Genomic DNA, 22,982 nt, shown 5'->3' on the forward strand with positions numbered 1-22,982 from the left:
AAAAAAATTGGAAGTACCTTCTCGTCCTTTAATATGATGTGCATAGAAATTGAATCTTGATCATGTTCATTTGATTTTTATACATGAATCATTACTAGAGCTGTTCAAAACAAACCCGACCCGAAAATTCGACCCGGAATCGAAAATTATCCGACCCGAAAAATGTAAGTTTTTTAGGTTTACCGAACCGCAATTACCCGAACCGATACTTCACTCAAATCGTTTGATAACCGAAAAGGGCAAAATCGAACTCGAACTGCAACCGAATTTTATAACCGACATATAAACCTTAACCGATGTTACCCGAAATGAACAGTGATCGACCCGAGTCAAATCCGACCCGAATTATGCACGTAACTGAATGTAACCTAACTAAAACCGATTAAGATCGAACTGTTTTTAACCCGAACTGTTACAAACCCGAACCGATTGTAAATCGAACTGTTATAAATCCGAATCAAATTTTTTCACCTAATTTTAGCAAATTAAGTCCAATTTCAGTTTTCTAATAATACGGAAAAAGGAAGAACACAAGTTCTAATGTTCTATACAGAAGAGATTGCATACAGAATATATATATATATATATATATATATATATATATATATATATATATATATATATATATATATATATATATATATATATATATATATATATATATATATATATATATATATAAATAAAGGGAGAAGTTCAAATGAAAACCATCCTTATATGAGAACCGTGAGAACCATAAAAAGATGTTACTTTTAATATAAAAAGGTGTTACTTTTCCAGAAAAACGTGTTACTTTGCATTTATATTTTTTTTTCCTGACAGTTATACTTGTTTGGTAAAAAGTACCAGATTTTTTTAAAAACAAAAGTAACACAGTTTTTGTGCAAAAGTAACACCTTTTCTGTAAAAAGATAACACATTTTTTGGTTCTCACGGTTCGCATATACCCGTGGTTTGCACCTGAACGCGGCCCTATATATATATATATATATATATATATATATATATGTATATATATATATATATGTATATATATATATATATATATATATGTATATATATATATATATATATGTATATATATATATATATATATGTATATATATATATATATATATATATATATATATATATATATATATATATATATATATATATATATATATATATATATATATATATATATATATATATATATATATATATATATATATATATATATATATATATATATATATATATGTTGCCAAATACTTCATAAAAACAAAGATAATACCAATTACCATGTATTGAGGGATTTGTCAGCTGAAGATGATTTTCAATAAGAAAGGAAGTTGTCCCACATCGGCTAAGGGATTTGTCAGCTGAAGATGACTTTCAATAACAAAGGAAGTTGTCCCACATCGGCTATGAAAGATACTAATAAAAGAAAAATCTTTTAAATCACTTCCACAGATCTCATACCAACTTACGCAGCCACGCAGTGAGCACATAGCGAACTATTCTTTCGCCTTTTACTAAAGAATACCGTGTGCTCGCTGCATTAAGGTTGACCCATTTATATATGATCCGAACCTGAAAATGACCCAATCCGACCTGTTTGACACCCCTATCTGCTATATCTGATAAAACAATCGGTAATTATTTTTTGTAAGTAAATGAGCATACATCAATTAAAAACCGGACTATTAACTTATTTCGATATTGACCCGATCAATAGTTATCCGTAACCGATAACTACTCGAAAAATAAAGCTCGAACCCGATCTGTACCCGAAAAAACCGAACCAATTAGTAATCGATGACAACCCGAGACCGATTGACACTCGACACGAACTTCAACCGACACCGAACTGATGCTAACCCGATAGCTTGAATAACCGATATCTAACCGAACCGTGACTAACCGACTCGACCCGAGTGTGGCCCGTTGTAACACACAGCCGAAAAATAACCGATCCGAAATGCAACCGAACCGATTAACACCCGTCCGAAACCGACCCGATCAACCGAATGAACACCTCTAATCATTACTTTTTAATTTTCAAGTCCCGGCATTAGAAGTAATATCCGTTAAGCCCTTGTTATGTTTGGAGTTTGGACGCTATGGATCTAATATTTTAAACGCGTGAATATTACAACTAAAAAGGTATGCAATTATATAATAGTGCTTATAAAAGATTACTTTAATAGTGATATTTATTACCCGTATTAAATTTTTGGTAAATGTGCCGTATTCTATTATTATAACATCATATATGATAGGAATATAATAGTGATATTTATTACCCGTATTATCACATTTTCGGTCAATATACCATATTCTATTACTATAACACCATATATGATAGGGATATAACAGTAATATTTTATCTATGGTTTTAAAATATTTACTTTTCATATGATATTAAAATCACTATCTCATTTGATTAAAATTGCCATATTCTAAATATTCTAATTCATGAAAGTAATCAATTATGTAATATTTGCATCTTATATAGTATGGTAATCATGTAGTAATCAATTATATAGTAATAAATTACATTTTTGGTCAATATGCTATGTAGTAATTAATTTCTACTTTTTTTTTGCTCTAAAAATGCCATGTCCAAATAGTGTTTTTGTATTAGAATTCTTTAACATTAAGATAGATAGATACTATTATTTAACCACACTCCCTAACTCGCATTTCTTAAGTTTAAGGTTGTACTATTTTAATATGCTCTAATTGATCCATACAACACCAACTTTTAATTTATAAGCTCATGACCATTCTTGATGTGTTATTCAGACATCGAAAATTATTTTATTTCAAATGAAAAATTAGCAATTGATCATCATGATTATTTCAGCACCTCCAGAGGCCAAATCCCCTCCTTACATTCAAATATTATCCCTTCCTTCCAATGAATATTGTAGAGTTTTAAGAGACTTTAGAGAATTGTATATAATGATTGTTATTGATCGCAACATACTATTTAAGAAATATTCATATTTATAATATTACATAGAATAAAAGAGTCACTAATAATGAAGATTACATGTAATATTATCTATAAATAATTGGAAGGTAATTTATCAAGAGTTGTCTTGATTGATATTAAATATTAAATAGGTAATTTTTCATGATGTCCACTTCAATCAATTAAATGCTAACTGTCCGTTTGCTTAGTAGTACTAAATGGTGGTAATGGAAATGATTTATAGTGTAAAATTTTATCAAAAGTTTCATATCATTCCCATGGTAATGAATCTTTGATCACAAAAAAGTTTTTTTGTTTACAAATTTCCATTACCATCTAATACCACCTCTCCCAATGATAATACATTAGAATGAATTTTATGAAGAAAATGAGATGATTGAATCAGACAAGTATGGCCATAAAGGTAGCCAAGAGATTTTTCAACTAATATTACACTAGTTTTTTTTTCATTTCCATTACCACCTCTCCCAATGCTAATACATTAGAATAAATTTTATGAAGAAAATGAGATGATTGAAATCAGACAAGTATGGCCATAAAGGTAGCCAAGAGATTTTTCAACTAATATTACACTAGTTTTTTTTTCATTTCCATTACCACCGTTTATTACTATCTATCAAAGGGGCCGTAAATGTCCGTGAAATTTTTTATTGGAAAAATAATTAGCGGTTTTTTTTACATAAACCAATATAAAATTTAAATTTTAAAATTTTAAAATAATTTTTATACTAAAATAAAGAGGAAAAATTACTTAGAATAATCCAATCTTTTATTGATTTTCTACTATAATTTCAACTTTTAATTAATCATAAATAATTCCAATTTTAGGGTCACTTACCCAAAAACATTGTTGCCCAAATGGTAATCGATTTTTGCAGGTTAATTTTAAAAAAAAAAAAATAAAAACAAAAATCTAAAGTTAAAATCGGAGAATAAACTTACTTGGTATCTTTTTTTTTTTTTTCAAAATTTTAATTTTTTTTATAATTTAATTTTGTATTTACTTTTTTTTTTTTAATGCAAAATGACTTGTTGCATACATAGGTAAAGTGTTACTTGATGCATTCTTAGCAAGCACCCCTTATAGTTGGGATTATTCATGTTTAATCAAAAGTTATATTTAAAATAAATTAGTGATTTGAAATTTTTTTTCAAACTCAAAGGTCATTATGTTTGTCAAAGTAAAATTCTTAAGTCTAACAGATCATCTTGGATGAAAGCCATTAGCCATCGAAATCTGGCAGCTTGTCTATAATAAGGCTTATGCTTTTTGAGTTATAATATAACTTGTAAAAAAATTCATGACTAAAATTTTAAAAGCCCTCAAACTTGAACATTGTTTTTATCAAGTCTTATATTTCGATTAATCTTGAATAATCCTAATTATATTATTAGGATAATGGTAGACAATTTTAATTTATTCTATTTTGATAGTTGAGCTGCCACCTTGGTTCTCTTCCTTAAGCATTGGCTTGGACACGGATATAAAAGTTGGAAGCTTGCCTACTTCATTCATTCATTCATTCATGTATCTTTTTTCAAAAATGTAATTGAATCTTAAGCTTTTATTTTGATTTGGCAGGACTCAAAAGTCATAGCTCAGAGTAGGCATGGCCACGGGGCGGGTTACCCGGAACCGAACCGGTCCCGAACCGCTTGGAACCGGAACCGGAACCGGAACCGTTTGCGACAGGTTCCGAACCGCCCCGAACCGCGAAACCGTGAAACCGCCGGAAAAAAGTCGCCGGAACCGTGAAACCGCCGGAAAAAACCGTCGTGAACCGGGCCAAAAAACCCGCGGGTTGGAACCGGAACCGGTCCGGGAGAACCGGTCCAACGGTTCCATGGAACCGGTTCTGGAACCGGAACCGGGACCGGTCCGGTTGAACCGGCTCAACGGTTCCATGGAACCGGAACCGGAACCGGAACCGGGACCGGTCCGGTTGAACCGGCCCACCGGTTCCATGGAACCGTTGAGCCAAACTAGCCGTTAGAGAGCCGTTAGAGAGCCGTTGGAATCCATCCTATAAATACTCATCACTTTCAATCATTTTCATTCACAACTCATCTCTTCTCCTACACTCTCTACTTAATTCTTTAATTACGCAATTATTCTCTTAATTACATAATTAGTCTTCTAATTATTTCTTAATTTAGTTAGTTACATAATTAATCATTTATTTATTTCTTAATTCTATATTTCTATTTTTACTTCTATACTATCAATCATGTCTTCATTTTTGAAAAGAGCCACAAAAAAAGTTACTAAAGTGGCAAAATCATTAGGAGGTTCCAGTTCCTCCAAAAGAAAGGCCACTTCTACTCCGTCGGTATCAACAACACCCTCCATTAGTAATTATAATTATGAACCTAATTATCCGGAAGGGTACGACCCGGAGTTACATCAATATGCAGAAGAAGTGGAAAAAGATATACAAATTGAAGAAGAAGAAGAACAAGAAGAAGAACCAACGACCCCAATTGGGGTACATATATCTCGACAGTCATCAACAAGATCAGATGAAGAACAAGGAGAACAACAACAACAAAGACAAGCTCGTGGTAAACGAGTCAATTTCCAAACTATCGGTTAGTTTTATAATTTTATTCTTCAAATTAATTAAACTTTAAATTATTTATTTATTTAATTATAGTTTTATAATTTTAAATTATTTATTTAGATGAAGATGAACCAATAAGACAACCTTTTCCGGCAATGCCACCTTCTAGTGGTAGAGCTGTTTCACATGTGTGGTCGTATTTCACAAAAGAACCAACCGAGAATCCAGATATGTTCCTATGCACTTGTCAAATTTGTGAAAGTCAAGGAGTAAAGCCCTTAGTTTCATACAATTTCGCCAGAGGTAAATACTTTTTAAGTTTTTTATACATACATAATACATTCATACATTATATATTCATATTTTATAAACATTTATTTATTGTGTTTTGTGAATACGTGTTAGGTGGTGGAACGGGATCTTTTAACAAACATTTGGCAAAGAAGCATGGAATCACAAAAGAAACTCATGCATCAAGCGGCAGCGGGACCACAAGTGGAAGCCGACAGACACAATGGGACATTCCCAACACAGGTATGCCTTTTAGATATAATCGTAATGACATGATTGATGAATTTTCTAGGTATGTAATTTGCGATGAATTGCCTTTTAACCACGGTGAAAGTAGGGCATATGAGCGTCTCACTAGACAACAATTGCAACCACAATTTAGAGCAATCCCTAGGAACACTCTTAAAAGACGAACAATTAAATTATACGAATCAATGCGCTATGGCCTAGTTGAAATGTTTAAATCGTTTAATGGTAGGGTTAGCATAACAACTGACATATGGTCTGCTCCCCCACATTTAGAATCTTATATGTGTGTAACAGCACACTGGATAGATCGAAATTGGATTATTCAAAAAAGAATAATTGCTTTTGAGACTATGCCAGAAAGACACACCGGCGAAAACATAAAATATAGATTAATAGAGATATGTAGGGAATGGAACTTATTAGATAAAATATTTTGTTGTTCAACAGATAATGCAACCGCAAACATAAAATGTATAGAACTTTTATTTAACGAACCCGCCTTTAGTTTAATCCTTGGGGGTAGCTTATTACACATACGTTGTTGTGCGCACATAGTTAACTTATCTTGTCAAGTAGGTATAAAACAATTAAGTGAATTATTAGAACCAATTAGGGATATAGTAAAATGGCTTAGGATCGGAAAGATTAAAAGAAGATATAAACAATTATGTGACCAATACCAACTTAAAAAAGTGTATTGGTCATTAGATACTCCTACACGTTGGGGGTCAACGAACGATTTATTAAGAAAGGCGATTGCTTATCGCCCAGTAATAACACAACTATATAGTGAGTGTACAGATAGTTTCATAGCTGATGAAACTTGGGAATTAGCAATAGGTGTACATAACATATTAGAAGCGTATGACCACGCGACTAAGATTTTTTCTTATGTTTATGAACCGAACGTTCACTTAGTAATAAGTGAATGTATTACTATTTTTTATCACCTGCTTAAACATAGACAAGAAGATACTAACCCACAATTAAGGCCGATTCTTGCTGAAATGATGGAAAAATGGAAATCATATTTTACCGATTTTCCTTACATTTATGGAATCGCAACCATTTTGGACCCACGTTTTAAAACCGAGGTCCTAACCAAAGTAATAGGATTTTATTATCAAGCGTTAGATCGCCCGTCTTCCGATGTAGCTTATTATGTCGGAACATGTAAAAAATATTTAGCTGAACTGTATGAATTTTACGCTAGTGTATATAACCCGAAACGCGATATGTCTAGGCGTGCTAGCGTTTCGGCTCGTCCCTCTTTCTATAATTCAGTAATTGCTAACATAATGACGCAAGATGATAGTTTTGTAGGATCTTCTTCTTCCTCGACCACATTTTTAGAACTAGATAGTTATCTAAAACACCACTTTGAAATAGACCCAAGTGTCTATAATATTTTGGAGTGGTGGAAAGAAAAATCTTTTAAATTTCCCATTTTATCGAGAATTGCAAAGGATATCCTTGCAATTCCCGCGTCCACTATTGCGTCGGAGTCTGCTTTTAGTGCAGGTAGAAGAGTTCTGGATGAAAAGCGATCTCGTCTTGCTCCACATAGTATTCAAATATGTGTTTGCAAGAAAGATTGGGACCAAGCGGAGATACGAACACAAGGACTAAGGAACGATGATGATCAAGACGACGATGATGATCCATGGATGATGATGGATACAACTTCATCATCGTCAGGAGGAGAGTCAGCGGAAGCATCTAATCAATATCAACCACATGATGATGACGAAGACGAATAGGATCAATCCGACAAGCGACAACGATGAATCAACACTCAACAACTATAAATAAAAGGTATGACAAAGAACTACGTGGGCTTTGATTCCTTCGGGATACGTAGGCAGCTTAGTATTCATTTGGGTACTAGGTTCAAGTCCATTTTCTCCCTCTTTTTTTATTAATCATCTTTATCGACATTATCATTGATTCGTTTCTTATTAATTAATTTTTTTCCATTCATTTTAGTAAATATTTCAATAACGATGACAACTTGACATGCAATGAATTTCGCTAATAATCAAGTAATCATCAAAGGTACGTCCGCGATATTATAGTATTTTTTTATTATACAAAAATTTAAAGAAAAAATTAAAATGGAACCGATGGTCCGACCCGCCCGTCCCGTGAGTTGGAACCGCCGGAACCGCCTCATGAACCGCTAAGGAACCGTTTGGAACCGCCCGGAACCGGAACCGGAACCGGAACCGTTCGCGACAGGTTCCAAATGGAACCGGAACCGGGTGGAACCGGAACCGGATGGAACCGGAACGGAACCGGACCAACCCGGACCGTGGCCATGCCTAGCTCAGAGTAATGCCTTTCAGCTTCCCACAATGTGCTTTCGACATGGAGGTTTCCCGCTTCCTGATTTCTCTAAGACTACTCTTCAAAATTTAGGTACATTTAACTCATCTTTCGTGTCCAGATATGGATGTGGTTTTAGACATGACAGTTGTGTTTTGAACATGCAGTGCTATACAATGTCTATGATCTACCAACACTAGCTATAGAGAATCACTGTTATGCTATTCAAGGAAAAATCACATTTACACTTACAAATGAACAGGTATCCATTACAACTTAGAAGCTGTAATATTAAATCTTACGTTAGAGTATATAGCATATCCACGAGCTTCCACTATTTGGCTTTTAGTTGAGTTAGTACCTTGACACGGTACAAAAGCCAATGTGACAAAAGGTCATAATTTCCGATCTCATCCACCCCTTTTACAAGTGGAATATTTAGCTTCAGACATAAGGAGAGTATGTGTTGTATCTACACTTTTTCGCCCATGGGTTTTTGTGTGAGGAGGGGTATTAGAGTATATAGTTGATAACATATCATGAAACTTTAATCAATCGTTGGGTTGAGCAGGTCTCTTGACACCTCGTAAGCTAAAAGTTTACAAACTTTAATCAATATTTACCTTTGTTCTTAAATGGGCAGATTACAGATGATGTTCTTTTCATTGGCATTTTCAATGGAATTGGAGCTGTTCGAACTCAAACTAAAATGGTTTGTATACGAGTTACAATTTTGATCACACAATCTATTTAGTTTCATTATGTGGTTATGATAAATAAGTCATCATGATCAGATGAACAAAGGTAAATCTTACACATTCAGTGCCTTTGCATCGGTGGAAGCTTGTAATGAGACAAACTTCTGGGGAGAATTCTGTGACAAGAAGCTTCAGAGACTTCAATGTTATCCACTTAAACAACAATTTTGTGATTACAGCATTGATGCTTGTCATTTACCAGACATGAGTCCAAAGTTGGTGTTTTCTGAATGTAGAAAACATGGCGGCAACATTGATACTCTTTGTTCAGAAAATTAGCATCAATAACACTAAAGATGGTTTATTATCTTTGATTGTTTATGCTCGAAATGGTGCCATTCCTACAAATACATTGTTTGATTACACTATTGACTTGACCAGAAATCAACTCACAATTCAGTTGCCCAAAATAGGTGTTTGGTACTTCTACATTGTGCCTGTTATGAATACTACTACCACAACATCCAATCACATGACACAACTAAAGCAACTTTGCTATGTCTTGAAATGGAAACTTATTAAGGTTAGTTTTAACTGATGGACTGTTTAAATTATCATGAGTCTCATCATTTCCTTCTATCAACTTAGGCTTTTGGTTGAGTTGTATTCTTGACATCAACTCTTTGGATTAACTTGTAGGACATGCTCGTACAAGGGTAATATTTAAGAGAAGTAAAAGTCATACTATGAAAGTCAATTCCTCTCTTTGTCCTTCTCGATCACCTTAAAACCAGCTCTTACACTTGGCAACAATTATATTCTCTATATTTTATTCTCTAATCGTGTTGATTTATTAGTTTCGCTTTTATTTCCTCTTTAATATTTTCTCCAATACAAGCATGACCTTACATGGATAAAAGATAAATCAAGTCTCTATTACAGTATATAACATATTTTGAGACTTTAACTATGAGCTTAAGCTTTTGGTTCACATGGTCGAAATCTGATGATATGTATCAGCTTTAATTAGATTGACCTTAATTAGCTTAATGAAATGTCTTTAAGTATATTTACTAATGCTTGTGATCTTTGACAGGGGATTGGTCATCAAGAAAGCTCTATATATCATGTGGATGGAACTAATTATTTATCTAATTTTCCTCTGACCAAAATATTCCAAGGAGAAAACATAGACAATCCATGGATTGGTTACTTTGTTATGGAACTTCCAGCAAATGTTTCTACCAAAAATATCAGAATCGAGATGGAGTTGAACACAAGCATAGAATATGAAGTATATGCTAGATTTGGTGGCTTAGCATCTCATGAAATGTATGATTACTACTATGTAAATCAAATAAATAATAGTGATGATGGGCTGTCCTTGTTCAAGTTGTATGCATCAAGCAATCAAAGTTTAAAATTTGATATAGTTTATGCACAACAAGGGAAATGGAGTTTTGGGTTAAGGAAACGCAATTTAATGACTCGTTTAGAGTCTGAGACCAACCTTTCCATTTCTCTTGCGGCTTGTCCTAACAATTGTTCCGGTTATGGGAAATGTAGTATTGCTGCCAATGCACAGACATCTTGCAGGTTAACTTCATGTTTTTGTGCAATATGCATATATATTATCTTGGATTTCATTTTAATAGCTATACTCATCTTCCATTTCATGTTTACGTTTATTGGTGTTTCAGCTACTGTGAATGTGATATTTTCCATGGTGGATTTGATTGCAGCATAAAAATCATACCCAAATCATTAGTTTGTAATGCTTTGCATAGACATATAGTGTCACTTCCTTCTGTTAACTGAGCTTGGTTTTCATTATGGTTTTTAATGCAGAACAGAAGCTTGAGATAGTTTTTCTAGTTGGATCAAATGCAGCTGCTATACTTCCTGCAGTATGTGCCTTATTTAAGAAAGTAAGGCCTCAAAATTTTTCACCTTTAAGGCATTTATTGATAGATCACTAGCTACGCCTACGTATGTTCACTTTGATTCTACTTGAATACAGTCTTACACTGAATTGGTAATCTTTCTGTCGAGTGGAGTCGCGAGTGCTATATATCGTGCTTGTGATGCACAGTTGGTCTGTGTTATCCAATATAGAATATTACAGGTACGTCGCGCCAATTTCTTATGATTCTTATTATGCCAAGCAACTAACTCAACGACAACCTTAATTACGTATATAAAGTCTCATGATAGATTATTTTTTTGATTTATTTTTTGGTTATCCATAAGATTTAGCTTAATAGTTATAAAGTCCAAGAATTTTGGTTTATTTTTTCAGTTCATGGATTTTTGGCTTTCTTTTGTGGCAATCATAAGCATCTTCTTATACATGACTTCAATAAGCGAAGCAATAAAACGAGCCATTCTTTCCGTTGTATGGATTCTCACAGCATTCATGGCAATTAGGGATACTACCAGGCAAGTTTCAACATTCACACATTGTATCATTTTTATAAGCTACCCTGTCTGTACCCATTCACTCAAACTCAATTTTCAATTGTTTTCAGTTCAACAAACATTGTGTTTGTATTAGTTTTAGGAATTGCGTGTCTTCTCGTGCCATGGCTACTACAAATTTCTACAATGTGCAAGGCATCCTCAAATCTTATTCAAAGGTTACATACATTTCTTATTCAAGACATCCTCAAATGCCAATAACAATATACATCGATATAAATGATATTTCTTCTCTTTTCAAGCATTGTGAACTGATCAAAATTGTTTGTATAGACCCAAAATTATGACTTCCTCTGTTCTTAAGAATATGAAGAACATATGCAGACGTTTTGGATGGGGATTTTTGGTAGCGGCTTTTGTTGCATTAGCCTTGGCAGCAACAAGCTGGAAATTAGAAAACAATGAAAATTACTGGATTTGTCACAGGTATTCACACTTTTGTTTCACCATTTTCCAACAAAACCAGAATTTGTTCTGCTATAAATAATGGTTTTTTTGCATTGGGTTTGCAGTATATGGCACATTTCAGTATACACAGCAGCATTCTTCTTTCTTTGTTCAAAGCTTAACAGGGAAAATGAAGGGTCGAAACCTAATGTGGACAATGATGTAATGGTCGTACCAAGTGAATCATCAGAGACCATAATCATCTGATGTCTCTAATATTGCTGGGTGGACATAACTTGCACTTTAGGACCATTCGAATTCCAAAGTTACAATTTAAGTTACAGTACAAAATCATCACCTCAACTATATATTGATTGATTGTAGAGATACAATTTTATAATATGTTTGATCAATTTAGGGGCGAATTCTGAATATTAGTATAAAACAGGTCATTTTTATGTGTACATAATGGAGTTCGTTTGTCATTTTTCTATGTTATATGTCACACAATTGTTTAGGTTATTGCAATTAGATTACAGGGGTTTATGAGGGTGTTTAGTGAATGTTTGCTGGAGAGAAGTTTAACTATGCTACCTAGTTCTTCTTGTAGTAAGGCCAAATCCAATCACCAAGTCTGCAAAACTAGCATGTCTTAGAGGCTTAGAGTTTGACTCCGGGATATTGTTACCTGGAACGACATTCGGTTTGGAACTAGGAACGGGAACAGGTTCAAGAAACGCAACTTAGATTGACTTAGGAACGATTGAGTACGAAATACATTACGTACAAAAAATATATTAGAAAACATAATTAAATCAAAATGATTTTTTGCTGATTGTTTTTAAGTGGATTTTTTTTAGTTTTCTAGGTTTCATCTCATTTTTACTCCTTTTTTTCTTTAATTAGTAAAGGAAGGCCGAAATAGCATTTAAAAAGGTATTCTGTGCTGGGACGTCACCTTGAGCGATTTGGATCGCGTTTTGTGGTGATTGAGGATGAACATTCCCAGATCACGGAACGTGGCTACGTTCCATGTTCCATGTAACTATGCTCTGGGGACTAACTCCAACGCTCAAGTCAGTAATGTACCGAATGAGTATCTAGGAATCCCAATGCCAAGTGTATAATGGCCTTACACTGAGAGGAACTATGCTCTTCTTGTTCTTCTTCTTCATCAATTTGTATTTCTCTTTCCACTTCTTCTGCATAATCGTGTAATTCTTGGTCGTACTCTTCTAGATAATTTGGTTCATAATTATAATTACTAATGGAAGGTGTTGTTGATATCGACGAAGTTGAAGTGGCCTTTCTTTTGGAGCTAGAACCTCCCAATGATTTTGCCACTTTAGTAACTTTTTAGAGGCTTTTTTCAAAAAAGAAGACATGATAATATTGAAATAATAATAGAATTAAGAAATAAATAAATAATTAATAGACTAATTATGTAATTAACTAAATTAAGAAATAATTAAAAGACTAATTATGTAATTAAGAGAATAATTGCGTAATTAAGTAAATAGCGTAAGTAGTGAGAGTAGGAGAAGAGATAAGTTGTAAATGAAAATGATTGAAAGTGATATATATTTATAGTAAAAATCACAACGGCTAGTTAACGAATCTTTTTCGAACGGTTCCAAAGAACCTGTGGGCCGGTTCACCCGGACCGGTTCCGGTTCCGGTTTCAATTCCGGTTCCACGGAACCTGTGGTCCGGTTCACCCGAACCGGTTCCGGTTCCGGTTCCAGTTCCGGTTCCATGGAACCTGTGGTCCGGTTCACCCGGACCGGTTCCGGTTCCGACCCGCGGTTCTTAGGTCCGGTTCAAGCAGTTTTTTTCCGGCGGTTTCACAGTTCCGACAACTTTTTTTCCGGCGGTTTCACGGTTCCGCGGTTCGGAACATGTCGCGAACAGTTCCGGTTCCGGGACGGTTTCAAGCGGTTCGGGACCGGTTCGGTTCGGGTGGCCATCACTAGTAGCTAGTGATCATTTTTTCTATTTTTCCCTAAATTTTTCATTGACTTTATATCTCTATAAATCATTATTTTATTGTTTTAAAAAATTCCCCCAAAAATCAATATGAAAACTTCTTTTTAACAAAACCCAAGAATCAAGCTAAATAGAAAGTGTGTCTTTACTTACTTTATTAATGTGTTTGCACAGAGATATAAATACACAACTTATGTATAAATGCATCTTATCAAGGACGCTCTTGTGAGATTTGCATATCATGCATTCAATCTCTAAAAGAACAAGGTGTTTTACGTCGAAAAATAGGTGTTTTATAACCATATAATTTTCATTATATTATTTTACAAAATTAGTATCACCAATGTTCAAAATCAAAATCAATCATTAATTGTTTAAAAATAACGTAAAATTTTATAGAATATTTTTTTTCCATCATCACAAATTCTAGCATCAATCTTTCCATATTTATAGAACATTTGATTAGTTTTATGTGATTTTTTATGAGCTTTTGTGTGATTTATTGTAAAATTAGGGTTGATTGGAGAGAAAAATAATTGAGAGCATGCAATTTAATGAAGTTTCAAGTTAGTTTGAAACTTGAGCATCATTCCTTTCATATTGTTAATTTGAAAGTTGAGCATATCAATTAGTTTGTTTAATCAAACGGACCGCGTCGCATATGAGACTTATCTCTCAGATAGATGATTTGTCATGAGATCGCTTGTTTGTACTTTATTTTACATTATTTTTGAGAAACTTGTTTTAGCTTAGAATTTATAGTATGTACGAGTCTGGGTTTACATTTTAAAAATAAAACTTTTTCATTAAAATTGAGAGTTGTAAATAAAAGTATGGGCAAATAGTTTAACAAAAGCAATTGAATATGAGCACCGATGGAAGTAGCGTAGACAACTGGAGCATGGCGTGAGGCATGGAAGTTCACGGGATGACCATTCAGCTCACCTCACCGCTGCAAATTTCAAACATAATCCAATACATTTATTTAGTTATTAAATTGGGTTCTTGTCTATAAATAATAATTATAATCACTTGTATGGAGTTAGGAATTAGGAGTTAAGGAGTTAGGAGTTAGGAGTATTCAAACTATGAAGGTTTGTATAATAATAATAATAATAATATGTGCATTGTTGGGCTACATGAATGTTTGTGGTGCTTGTAATAACACGACGACAACAGAGCCAACAAAAGTGCAAGTACCATGTTTCTTCATTTTTGGAGATTCATTGGTAGATAATGGTAACAACAACGATATTCTCACTTTGGCTCGAGCCAATTACGCACCTTATGGCATTGATTTCCCTCAAGGTCCCACTGGCCGTTTCTCCAACGGTCTCACTGTGGTTGATGTCTTAGGTATTAACTCCTAACTTTATTCACCATCTCCATTTATTCACTATTTGATATATCCATTTTGTATTTAATTTATTCATTTTGCAGCTCAACTAGTAGGATTTTCAGACCTGATTCCACCGTATTCAGGGGCAAGGGGTAGATCCATGATGAAGGGACTTAATTTTGCTTCGGGTGCTGCCGGTATTAGAGACGAAACTGGCAACAATTTAGGGGCTCACATTCCAATGAATCAGCAAGTAAACAACTTTGGGAGGATTGTGAGACAAATGAGGAGATATATGAGAGGAGATGCAAATGCCTTAAATACTTATCTAAGCAAGTGCATAATCTATGCTGGATTGGGAAGCAACGACTACCTTAACAATTATTTTATGACCGACTACTACTCCACTTCTACCCAATTTACTCCGGCTGCGTATGCTAATTCTCTTATACAAGATTACTCACGTCAACTCACGGATTTGTATCGACTTGGAGTGAGAAAGGTGATTGTAACCGGGATTGGTCAAATTGGTTGCATACCCTACGAGCTTGCTAGGTACAATGGTACATCACTTAGTCGTTGTAATGATAACAAGAACAATATCATTAATCTCTTTAATTCTGGCCTACGTCAATTAGTTGATAATTTTAACAATGCTCAATTACCCGGAGCTAAGTTTGTATACTTAGACACCTATCGAGGAAGCAAAGACTTATACACTAACAGACGATCCTACGGTATGTTTTTTGTTTTTTACTATTTTATTAAGTAATTCATTCCAATGATCAATTCCGAGATTTTAAGGTTTAACATTTATGATTTTCCGTATCAATGCAGGGCTTGAAGAAGTTGAGACAGGATGTTGTGGGGTAGGAAAGAACAATGGCCAAATTACATGTCTTCCTTTACAGACACCTTGTGAGAACCGCAACAAGTATTTATTTTGGGATGCATTTCACCCAACTGAGGTGGCTAACATCATACTTGCTAAGAAGGCCTACTACTCCAAGTCCAAGTCATTTGCATATCCTATCAACATACAACAATTAGCTATGCTCTAATTACCATTTTCATTCATATAATTCCTCCAACTCCAATTTACTAGTCATTATTATTTCATGGTTTTCTGTAGTATAATTGATGTCATATTTATTTTTATTCAAAGCGAACAGTGTATGTGGAGTTATACACGAGCAAGTTTTTATTAGTTTACTTTATTATATGATCAAATGGATACGTACCAAAAATGAATATTTCAGAAAGAATTAACTAAAGGCTATTAAAAACTGACTGCTAGATTAAGATCTAATTAATTTAATTCTCATATAGTCTTCTTATTGATTAAATTCATAAGAATTTAACCTAAATTTAATCTTAAGACGAAATAACTTCTTATCTCATACAATTATATCATTGATTAGGTTAATGTAGTTTTTTACCTAAGATTCAATCGAGTATAAATTTAATTATAGAAATAACATCAATCTATATTTCATTGGGATCAATTCCGCTACCCTAGATAATGAAACTACTAACTAGACATGGAATCAATAAAAAATTATTAAAATTTACCCTATATGAATAACAAATCAATTCATGTAAAATAAAAAAAGAATTAATGACCAATAAATAAAAATCAAACTTAACAAATAATGAAAATGAAATGAACAAAAACTTCAATTTTGAACGGAAATTTCAAATAAAAACAAGGTTAAATTTGTCTTTAACATAAACTTGGGCTAAGAAAACTAAAAAATGAAATGAAGAAAGAAAAAACCTAGATGTTTAGGTTACAATTAACCTCTTTGTTGTATTTAGGGATGGCCACGGAGCGGGTCACCCGGAACCGAACCGGTCCCGAACCGCTTGGAATCGGAACCGGAACCGAAACGGTTCGCGACAGGTTCCGAACCGGCCCGAACCGCGGAATCGTGAAACCGCCGAAAAAAAAGTTGCCGGAATCGTGAAATCGCCGGATAAAAACCGCATGAACCGGACCTAAGAACCGCGGGTTGGAACCGGAACCGGTCCGGGTGAACCGGCCCAACGGTTCCATGGAACCGGAACCGGGACCGGTCCGGGTGAACCGGCCCAACGGTTCCATGGAACCGGAACCGGGACCGGTCCGGGTGAACCGGCCCAACGGTTCCATGGAACCGGAACCGGAACCGGTCCGGGTGAACCGGCGCAGCGGTTCCATGGAACCGGAACCGTGAAACTAGCCGTTGGAACTTGCCGTTTATAGCCGTTGGGGAATTTTCTATAAATACCAATCACTTTCAATCATTTTCATTCACAACTCATCTCTTTTTCTACTCTCTCTACTTAATTACTTAATTACGCAATTATTCTCTTAATTACATAATTAGTCTTTTAATTATTTTTTAATTTAGTTAATTACATAATTAGTCTATTAATTATTTATTTATTTCTTAATTCTATTATTATTTCAATATTATCAATCATGTCTTCTTTTTTGAAAAAAGCCTCTAAAAAGTTACTAAAGTGGCAAAATCATTGGGAGGTTCTAGCTCCAAAAGAAAGGTCACTTCAACTCCGTCGGTATCTACAACACCTTCGATTAGTAATTATAATTATGAACCAAATTATCCAGAAGGGTACGACCCAGAATTACACAATTATGCAGAAGAAGTGGAAAGAGAAATACAAATTGATGAAGAAGAAGAACAATAAGTGGAACCAACGACCCCTACTAGGATACATACATCTCGACAGTCATCAACAAGATCACATGAAGAACAACTACAACAACAACAACAAAGACAAGCTCGTGGTAAACGAGTCAATTTCCAAACTATCGGTTAGTTTTATAATTTTATTCTTCAAATTGATTAAATTTTAAATTATTATTTATTTATATATAGTGGTATTTGAGTATGTCTTTATATTTAAATTTAGATGAAGATGAAACAGTAAGACAACCTTTTCCGGCAATGTCGCCTCCTAGTGGTAGAGCTGTTTCACATGTGTGGTCGTATTTTACAAAAGAACCAACCGACAATCCAGATGTTTTCTTATGCACTTGTCAAATTTGTGAAAGTCAAGGAGTAAAGCCCTTAGTTTCATACAATTTCGCCAGAGGTAAATACTTTTTAAGTTTTTTATACATACATTATATATTCATATTTTATAAAAAGTTATTTATTGTGTTTTGTGAATACGTGTTAGGTGGTGGTACGGGATCTTTTAACAAACATTTGACAAAGAAGCATGGAATCACAAAAGAAACTCATGCAGCAAGCGGCAGCGGGACCACAAGTGAAAGCCCATAGTGGGACATTTCCAGCACAGGTATGCCTTTTAAATATAATCGTAATGATATGATTGATGAATTTTTTAAGTATGTAATTTGTGATGAATTTCCATTTAACCATGGTGAAAGTAGGGCATACGAGCGTTACACTAGAAAAACTTTGCAACCACAATATAGAGCAATCCCTAGGAGCACTCTTAAACGACGCACAATTAAATTATATGAAACAATGCGCTATGAATTAGTAGAAATGTTTAAATCTTTTAATGGTAGGGTTAGCATAACAACTGATATTTGGTCTGCTCCCCCACATTTAGAATCTTATATGTGTGTAACAGCACATTGGATAGATCAAAACTGGATAATTCAAAAAAGAATAATTGCTCTTGAGGCAATGCTAGAAAGACATACGGGTGAAAACATAAAATATAGATTAGTAGAGATATGTAGAGAATGGAACTTATTAGATAAGATATTTTGTTGTTCTACCGATAATGCAACCGCTAACATTAAATGTATGGAACTTTTGTATAACGAACCTGCTTTTAATTTTATCCTTGGGGGTAGCTTATTACACATACGTTGTTGTGCTCATATAGTAAACTTATCGTGCCAAGCAGGTATAAAACAATTAAGCGATTTATTAGATCCAATTAGAGACATAGTGAAGTGGCTTAGAATAGGACAGATAAAGAGACGATATAAGCAAATATGTGACCAATATCAACTAAAAAAAGTGTATTGGTCATTAGATACTCCTACACGTTGGGGCTCAACCAACGATTTATTAAGAAAATCGATTGCTTATCGTCCAGTTATAACACAACTTTATAGTGAGTGTAAGAATAGCTATATAAGTGATGGCACATGGGAACTAGCTATAGGTGTACATAAAATATTAGAAGCGTATGACCACGCAACTAAGATTTTTTCATATGTTTATGAACCAAACGTCCACTTAGTAATAAGTGAGTGTATTACTATTTTTTATCATCTTCTTAAACATACGCATGATGATACTAACCCATATTTAAAGCCGATTCTTGCAGATATGATGGATAAGTGGAAGGCATATTTTACCGATTTTCCTTATATTTATGGAATTGCAACCATTTTAGACCCATGTTTTAAAACAGAAGTCCTTACCAAAGTAATTGGATTTTACTACCAATCATTAGATCGCCCGCCTAGTGATGTACACAATTATGTAGGAACTTGTAAAAAACTTTTAGCAGAACTCTATGATTATTATGCTAGTGTATATAACCCAAAACGCGATACGTTTAGGCGTGTTAGCGTCTCGGTACGTCCCTCTTATTATAATTCCGTAATAGCTAATATAATGAGCCAAGATGATAGTTTTGTAGGATCATCTTCTTCTTCACCCTCCACTGCATATTTAGAATTAGATAGTTATCTTAAACATCACTTTGAAATCGACCAAGGTAGCTATAGTATTTTAGAGTGGTGGAAAGAAAAATCAATAATGTTGAAATACACGAAGATGGTCGAATGCAACAAGAGGGGGGTGAATTGTTGTGTATCTAACTTTAGTTAATTTTTCTTGTAATTTGCGGAATTTTAACAAACAAAATAAAACTTAAACGTAAAAAGCAAAAGATAAAAAGGAGACAAAGATTTTACGTGGAAACCTTCTTGGCCTAATAAGAAGGAAAACCACAACCCCCCGGGATTTCAAAAATTCTCACTATGTTTTAGGCAATCAATTACAATTACATAAAACAAATATGCTTCACTTGAAGCTTCTCTACTCTAGGCCTAATTCTCTTCTCTTCTTTTCTCCTTCTCTTTCTCTTCTCACGCTTCTCTATTCCCTTAGACTTCCCTTAAGTCTAATTACAATAAAAACACTCAATTACCCTTACAAGGCCAATTCTTAAGAAGATTAAAATTAAGTAGTTGCTCAAGAAAAATATAATGAATTAATTGGCAAATTCATGAACAAAATATTTTTCTTATTTTGATCTCACCTTATGGACACTCTTAGATAGATATCGGTTTGAGCAAAGTTCCTCCTATTTATAGTGGGAACAGACAGCAGTTACCTCTGGCACACCTCCCACTATCATCCACGTTCTCAAAACAAGGATAGTGGAATTGCCAAAAGAATAAATAACCGGCTGTCATTTGCTCAAAGATAAAATCAGTTTCCTTAAGCTAAAAATAGCATAGGAGTTAAAAAGAACAAGATCCTAAAAAATAGGAGATCTTAATCTTAAAATGAAAAAGTCTTAGGCTATTTTTAGATAGCCTAAAAATAGTTTTGCCAATCAATTTATTAAATAATTAAGCAACTAATTAAACTTTTAACCTTTTACATTAACTAAAAACAGAAAACGTAATTTTCGTAACTTCCAGTCAATGTCTTCTCCAGACCTGTATCGTGGGGAACAGCGCACTGTCTCCATCTACAACTTTCGTCAGGACTTTAACTCTAGGAACAGTAAACTGACTTCTAAAGCAATTGTCCAACTTCTTGGATATTTGAGACATGTACAACTTCCACGAACAAAGTCATAGGCTTCATCAACGATTAACACAATCGGATTTTTACCTACAAAACAATCTCTAAAATATGTTTGTTTATTTAAAAGTGAAGTCATCATCAAAACCTAAGAGGCCAACAAATTCCCCCTTTTTGATGATGACAAACTTTATAAACAAACTTAAGTATACTAGAGTAAAGCAAATGTTGAAGAGCATGTTAGAGATTAAAACAACTCTTCTTAACTTAGTAAATATATTTACCAAGCATATCATAAACCAACTTACTCTATAAAACATAATATCAAATATGTTTTAAAAATTTCAAAAATAATTAAACTAAAATAAACTAATATAAAATAGACTAACAAAAAGTATTAAGTATTTTCAAGAGAAACAACTTTAAAACAGTTAAACCAAAACAAACAACTAACCAAAAACAAACAATTAACCAAAATAACCGTAATGTTAAAAACAACACAATTGATAAATTTAGCATAAACATAATTAGCAGCATGATAATTAGCACAAAACACATTATCTTCCATTGAATCAATATGAATCAATTGAGATATGTAACTGTCAATTCACTCAGCTCCTCTTAAGTTTGTGCATTCTCTTCCCCCTTTTGTCATCAATCAAAAATAAGATAAGGAATACCAATCCTCAGCACAAAACATATAGAATTGTCAGTGATGAAAGCAAGAAACAATAATAAAAGTAAGTGCCATGAACAATAACCAAACCTACATATAATTAGTTGTCACAGACCATTAATAAAAGTAAAGAAAAGTAGCAAATGTTCAACGTAACAACAACAATGTACCCCAGATGGTACAAAGTAAAAAGTGAAATTGTTTGTGAAATGCAACAGCCATTCAAATCTTAAAAAAAATATAGGGAGAGGGTTCAAGGGGCAGTCTCTTCTTCATCCACATATTCGGTCTGCACTTCTACTGTATCCAACTTTGCACCAAGACGATTCTCCATCATGGTAAGTTGATCAACAATTGAAGCGAGTAAGACACGAACTTCATCTTGAAAAGCACTGAATTGAGACTGTAGGTCAATGAGCTTGGAGAGAACAGAATGTGAGGAAGCTGTAGAGATAGGATCAGCACAACCAATACCAGGAGATGATGGAAATGGTGGTGGTGTAAAGTGAGTAGGTGATGGAGGTGGTGATGGAGAGTGATTTGTTGGTGGAGTGGTTGGCTTGGGAGAGAGATGTTCATTTGAAGTAGGCTCAGGAATGGTTTCAGTGATATCATCAACCATTGCAGCCTTTCGTTTTGAAGCAAGCCTCCTACTCTTCCTTTGAATAGCTTTACCCTTCCTCCTTAATGCAATCACAACCTCTTCATCACTGGAATCATGACAGAGATCATGAGGCACTTCTTCTCCTAAAGCTTCTTCCTCTCCTTGTTCCCCCTCTTTTCTTGCCCCCTGTTCCTGTTCCCCTTCTTCCCCTTCTTCAGTGGGAACAGGCCCTTGTTCTTCCTCCTCTATTTCCTCTTTCTTTTCTTTTTCATTTTCTTTTTCATCTTCATTTTCTTTTTCTATATTTTCTTCTTTTTCTCTTTCTTCTCCTTTTTCCTTCTTTATTTTTACTTCTTTTTCAATTTCTCCTTCTTCTTTATCCATTTCCTCCTCATCAAAACCTACATCAATTATTTCTTCTGATTCATTTATTAACACCCCTTCATCATTTAATTTGAGATGCAAATTTTTTAGACATCGTGCACCAATTTTCATATTGGGACCCATTGGGAACTCCAGCCCATCCAATGGTACCCAAACTTGTGAAAAATCCATGTTAACAGCCCCCCATAGCCAACAACATTCTTTTTCTCAATGCAGTCAGATAAATGTGATATCATCAAAGATGGAAAATTTATTTTTATTT

General features: G+C 34.0%; 2 protein-coding genes and 1 pseudogene across 2 annotated transcripts; all 3 read left to right on the top strand.

Moving 5' to 3' along the window:
• The first annotated feature begins 1,474 nt into the window (after positions 1 to 1,474).
• Positions 1,475 to 1,583, top strand: LOC130800558 (U5 spliceosomal RNA; annotated as a pseudogene).
• A 6,855-nt stretch (positions 1,584 to 8,438) lies between these two features.
• On the top strand, positions 8,439 to 10,925 carry LOC130799423 (uncharacterized). Its single transcript, XM_057662517.1, has 7 exons — positions 8,439 to 8,502; positions 8,577 to 8,671; positions 9,053 to 9,121; positions 9,204 to 9,386; positions 9,439 to 9,690; positions 10,204 to 10,703; positions 10,808 to 10,925. Exons 1-7 carry the CDS (start codon positions 8,439 to 8,441, stop codon positions 10,923 to 10,925), a joined length of 1,281 nt encoding a protein of 426 aa, XP_057518500.1.
• A 4,070-nt stretch (positions 10,926 to 14,995) lies between these two features.
• LOC130799151 (GDSL esterase/lipase At1g33811) lies at positions 14,996 to 16,559 on the top strand. The gene is made up of 3 exons (XM_057662239.1): positions 14,996 to 15,314; positions 15,399 to 16,034; positions 16,135 to 16,559. Exons 1-3 carry the CDS (start codon positions 15,047 to 15,049, stop codon positions 16,356 to 16,358), a joined length of 1,128 nt encoding a protein of 375 aa, XP_057518222.1. The 5' UTR covers positions 14,996 to 15,046; the 3' UTR covers positions 16,359 to 16,559.
• The last annotated feature ends 6,423 nt before the right edge of the window (positions 16,560 to 22,982 follow it).

The sequence above is a fragment of the Amaranthus tricolor genome, chromosome 14 (genome assembly GCF_026212465.1).
Source record: "Amaranthus tricolor cultivar Red isolate AtriRed21 chromosome 14, ASM2621246v1, whole genome shotgun sequence".
Taxonomy (NCBI): Eukaryota; Viridiplantae; Streptophyta; class Magnoliopsida; order Caryophyllales; family Amaranthaceae; genus Amaranthus; species Amaranthus tricolor.